This window comes from Cynara cardunculus, assembly GCF_001531365.2.
Source record: "Cynara cardunculus var. scolymus isolate 2C chromosome LG 17, CcrdV1, whole genome shotgun sequence".
Taxonomy (NCBI): domain Eukaryota; kingdom Viridiplantae; phylum Streptophyta; class Magnoliopsida; order Asterales; family Asteraceae; genus Cynara; species Cynara cardunculus.
The window spans coordinates 2,009,304-2,014,944 of NC_037544.1; the positions used below are offsets into that span (position 1 = coordinate 2,009,304).

The 5,641-nt window shown below is 35.9% G+C and overlaps 1 protein-coding gene and 1 long non-coding RNA gene across 2 annotated transcripts; one reads left to right on the plus strand and one right to left on the minus strand.

The window, feature by feature from the left end:
- Positions 1-1,100: 1,100 nt before the first annotated feature.
- Positions 1,101-2,101, plus strand: LOC112500930. The gene is made up of 2 exons (XR_003067399.1): positions 1,101-1,226; positions 1,753-2,101. It is a non-coding gene; the product is annotated as an uncharacterized LOC112500930 (long non-coding RNA).
- Positions 2,102-2,920: 819 nt separating this feature from the next.
- LOC112500674 (cytochrome c oxidase copper chaperone 2) lies at positions 2,921-3,348 on the minus strand. Its single transcript, XM_025104219.1, has one exon. The coding sequence runs from the start codon at positions 3,338-3,340 to the stop codon at positions 3,110-3,112; it is 231 nt and encodes a 76-aa protein (XP_024959987.1). The 5' UTR covers positions 3,341-3,348; the 3' UTR covers positions 2,921-3,109.
- Positions 3,349-5,641: the final 2,293 nt, after the last annotated feature.

Sequence of the window (5,641 nt, forward strand, 5' to 3'; positions counted from 1 at the left end):
TTTATTAATGCATATTACTTAAAACTCAAGATTGCAAGTATATTGTGCGTAAGTACAACTTATTAAAACTCTATATTTGAATTCGTGTAACTAACTGCAGATAAATATAGTCAAATACAAGATAAACATTTTATTTTAAATATAAATTATGATAAAACTTAAATTAAATTAGAAAATTATAATTTAATAATCTATAGTTTAAAATCTAATATATATTTTAAGATAAAATAATAACCAATTCATCTATCGTTTTCTCAAAACTGTAAAATAAAATTGATAAAGACAAATAACACGTGATTTATTGCTCGTTATTTGGAATCACATAAAAACCGCTACAACTCATCTTGTTTCGTCATTTTTTTGTGATGATTACGATAAACAAATAAATTTAGCTTAAAAGATCGTCAAAAGCAAAAACTGCTCGTAAATCTACTCGTGTCTTTATCTAAAACAGGAATATAACATCATACATTTTTACAACATAAAACATATGTAACAACCTATCTCACATGGATAAAGCAGTACTACGATAAATTTATGAGCTCTTTATAAGCTCAAAGTTATGACTACTAACAACTTCCACCATGGTTATCGAATCAGATTTGGAAGTTATTGGTCCGTCTACTGCTTTTTTGGGCATTACAACAAGCCTCCCATGGCATAACAAGGTTTGTGCTTTTATGAGATTACTCAATTGACAATAAAATTTGGTTTTTGGCGGTTCTCCTCAGAGGTCACATGTTCGAGTCATGTAAGGCCTCTAGGATTTTCCTGACCGTTCTCCAGGACAGATGGGATTAGACGAAGTGCGTGCAAACTGGTTCGGACACCCACGGTTAACAAATCTTACTGTTGAATGCATTGTGTTTAACTATTCCAAAACGAAGACCGAACGAATACGAGTCTATACTTTAACAAAAAGAAAAACAAGTGAAAACACCACAAAATCTTTACAAAAAAGTTCATTTTAGAAGGAATATATGCTTAGAAAGTAGCATACCATTTGGATGGCTTAGCATTCAGCTGAAACCATTAAGCCAGATTCCATTTTGCTTTTCTTGATTAAGTCCATGACCACCACATCTATAAATACCAGACCATGCATAAGCTTTTGAAAATATAGCAATATAAACCATCTTCATACTCTACAGTTCCCTCTGCTACTTCATATTACTAACCATGTCTTCCTGCACCAACTGTGACTGCTTCGACAAGACCAGATGCGCGTAAGTGACGAAATCATGCGTGTGTGTGTATATATGTGTGTATGTATATATATATATAGATGTATAATCATTTACAAACCTAATAAAACCGTACAAACTTACAAACCGGTTTTCATGTCTTGTTTCACAACATGTGAAAATACAGTGTTGTTTCATATGTGAAATGTTGAAGATTGTTTTGTGTGCGGAAAAAAACAGTCTTGAACGTTTCACATATCTATATGTAATAGAAATTGGTTTGTAAGTTTGTATGAATTATTGGGTTTGTGAAAGAAACTCTAGAAAAGTTCACGTAAGTACCATTAATATTTTGACAACCTGAGAACCAACTATTTCATGAATAACTATTTCAAATTTATTCATCACGAATAACCCCTAAATTATTCATGAATATCATGATATTCATCAAGAATATCTATCACAATATTCATTATGAATAAAACATGAATAGCTCTCACCTGACCCTTTATATATCTTGTGTATATTTATAACGTATGTCTCTGACCAACTTAAGCTTGAATTGCAGCAAGGAAGGAAGCGAGTATGGTGTGACCATGGTCGAGAACGTGGACACTATTGTCATGGAGGTTCCTGCAGCCGAGAACGATGGCAAATGCAAGTGTGGTGCTAACTGCAGCTGCACCAACTGCACATGTGGTCACTAAACCAACCACACAATACAACCGAAACTCCAATAGCTAATGTTAGTCTATGGTTAAATAAAACCACACGATGGTGAGTCTCTTACGACTAGTTTCGAGTTAAAAAAAGGCGAGTGTAGGTCGAGTCTGTGTATGATGGCCACGCTTACGTGGCCATGGCCCATGGTTAAATGAAAAATACTTACCGTTGTTGAAGGTAATACAGGCTTCTCATTCTCTGCACACAGCAAGAAAACTCGACAAAAAACGTTGGAAGCAAAAGCAATCTTATAATACGAAAAAATCATTACATATATACATACGTACACCCCCTTCCCCCTGCTGATTGAATCGTTGTAATCCTCCGTGAAAAAAAGTAAGAGTGAAATGGTCATTTAAATCATTCAGACAGTATATTCAGTGAAAAAAAAAAGTTATCTTAATTCATAAAGACACCTTAATCTACACACTAGAAAACTAGCAAAACCATACTAAGGGGCTGTTAGGTTGGTTTTCCGTCAAGTAATGTATGAATAAAGTTGTGTGTGTATTAACCTGTCTGTATAGATTTGAGAAAGTTTTTGTTTGGGAGGGGTTTTTCATAGATGGAATGAGAGTGTTTTTTAATTGGGAGGAACAGGTTTGGAAAAAACTTGACTTTCTGCATAAGTCCCCCTAAAAGCTTTCTGAATAAGCCACTTTCTATATCATTAGGCCACTTCCAAATAATCATGTATAGCCTATTAAGCTGCTAACAAACAGACCTAACCCAGTAAATCCCACTTGAGAGCAGGGTCTAGAGATGAGATGTAAGCAGACCTAACCTCTATCCCAAAAAGTGTATCTCTACCCTAAAAAGAGTAGAGCAGTTGTTTCTGTGAAGATCCCCGACTTATGCAAGAGTGTGAGCAAACATGTATAAGACACGAACACTAACATATGGTAAACACAACATCTCTAGCCTAAACTACGAGCCCTCTAGCCACAACATATCTGTTATGGTTAAACGGAAGATATTTAGCGTGCCATAACACACAAAGGGGAACTTATCGCGGATAACAAATCAAGAACTCTTGTTATTAGCGTAAAAACAAGGAAACAAACGTATCAAAATGAGGATCCACCTCGGTAGGTCAATGATATAATAAAAATCAAGATTCATTTATTCTCGACTCGCCAAGAGGCATGGTATAGTTCATGTAAATCTCTGAAACTAAAAGGTGATATTGTTGCTTTGATTAATCATACATTGAAGCCCTCGGAACGAAGGCATAGACGATGAGCTTCGATCCATTTTGAGCAAGCTGTTTCACCGTGTTCCACAATGCATTCGTCTCGCAGCTTCTTAGTGTCGGGACAAGCACAGCAGATTTTCTTCTTTGGCTTTGATTCGGAAACTGTTGGTCCTTGGTCTTTTGGTGTTTTCGTTAATCGTAAGGTAGATGGGAAGTCTTGGGTCTGTAAGCCGCTCATGATTACGAGTTCCTGAACAACGATAAAAGTAACGTACGTGAATTCAAATCCTAGTTAAAAAGAAATGATTAATAACAGGTCTATGATTACGAGTTTCTTCGGTGTGGATTCTAGTTTAAATCTGACACGAATGTAGAATTTCCCTTCAAGTGAACATTGTGAACTACAATTTCGTTTGGACAGCGAAGGAATCATGCTTTTCTTTAACGATCATATGTAAACGTGGAACTAAAGAGAATACGCCAGTGTTAACCATGGAAATGGCTGAATACAGGCAATATGCAGTTGATTTCCATGGGCAGCTAACTTCGTTACCGGCATTCTCCATTTGTGTTGCCATCTCATCATACTACACGTAGCAACACAAATGGAGATCGTCAGTAGCGTGGTTAGCTACACATATAAATCAATTACATACTGCCCGTCTTAGGCCATTTTCATGGTTAACGCTTGCATATTCTCTTTGGTTCCATGTTTACATATGCTCGTTAACGAAAAAACAAGATTACTTCACAGTCCAAACGACAGAAAAGCCAAAACAAGACATAGGTAGTTTGCCAACAAGCTCAAGTAATACACATACATATTCCAATTGATTACAAATAACTTTGAATCTATACACAGCAAAAAGAACAGACTAAAGATCCAGATAATAAACACCAGAATTTTATAGGGTTTCTTCATTTACTTATTTTCTCAAAAAACAAAATCATAACAATAATAAATTTGTCCTAAGGGTTGGTTTCCAATGAGAATGGTAGTTACGATGAGAAGGGTAAGAAGGATCTCCACCATTGGATCAATCCTAATTAAAGATTAACACTAAAGCGGTGTTCCAAGGTGCACCGGATCAATTCCCGTGATAAGCGCAGTTCACCATTAACTTCCATCCTCATATGATCACTTATGCTTCTCACTATAAACTTCTATTCTCACATGATCATTGTCTTTGTTCTAACCCCTCAACCCAAACCCACTTTTTCAGAAACAGTAAACCCTAACGGATGAACCCTTGGGGTATCGAAACAACAAAATCCATCGTCAAGAACAGAAATTGATCAAAACCCGGAATTATTCTAACATAAATCGCCGAATATTAGCTAAAAGAATAACACCCAGATGATTTCAGCTGTCTACAACCCCTAAATTACCATAAATTATATGAACCCTAATCAAAGATCGATCCTTTCTTGATATATACGACAAAACCCACAAAGACTATGAACAGAAAGTTGAAATACTAACCGTGTAAGCCTAAAAATCAGCTGGGAAATCTTGAAGGTAGGAAAAGGATTTAGAGAAGAACGAAGGTCGAATGCAAAGTACGGAACTGGTGGGGGTTTTCTTAAACAATATAATCGAACAGTTCGAATTGAATGTATGAGGAAAAGGAGCGCCAACAAGAGCCTTTTCACGAAGCAATTTGTAATTCTATTTTTAAAGAACGTGTTGCGTTTGACCGCCGCACAGGAAAAAAGTAGGAAAAATCAGCTACGATACAAACCACTAATTTTACATGTTATTCACGAATTAACACCTGCCACGTCTATGATCTATAATATAGGACTAGAGGCTGGCCGAATTAGACTTGGTCCCCATGATTATACTTGAATGGAATAATTATAGAAAATGTCCAATACTATATACATTTTTATTATGAGATTTTTCTCCAACTTTTAACTCCCTTAAAAAAATTTGTTAAACGCAACACCATGTCATTGTTTTTCCCATTAGTGGAAAGAAATTAAGTCGCCAATCAAATTCTGCCACATGTCCTCCACCATTCCTTTCCCATCACACCTTCAACCTTTCCTCTCTCCCTCCACTCGAGTAGAATTTTTTGGAGTATAAAAACTGTATCCACTAAACTTTGAATGCTACGTTAAAATATTAGTAACTACAAAGAATATCAATCAAAAAACTAAAAAAAAAGTCTCTCAAAATTAATCAAAAATTTTAAAAATCCTTCGAAACGGTGGAATTAGGTTAAAAATACGTCGGACGACTTTGTGGGCCTTTGATCTAAAATGCACTTGCTCGACAAATTCCTAGATCCATTGTTGCTTATGAAGTTGAAGATATTTGTAGTGATAAGGGTGAGTTTGATGCTTCTGCAGATGGGTTTCGAACTTCCAACTTTGCGGATATTTGATCTAAGGTGCACTCGCTCAGCAAAATTCCCGGATCTATTGATGCTTATGAAGTTGGAGATGGGTTTGATGTTTATTGGAGATGGAAATGCTTATAGTGATCGGGGTGAGTTTGATGCTTCTGGAGATGGGTTTCGAACTTTCGACTTTG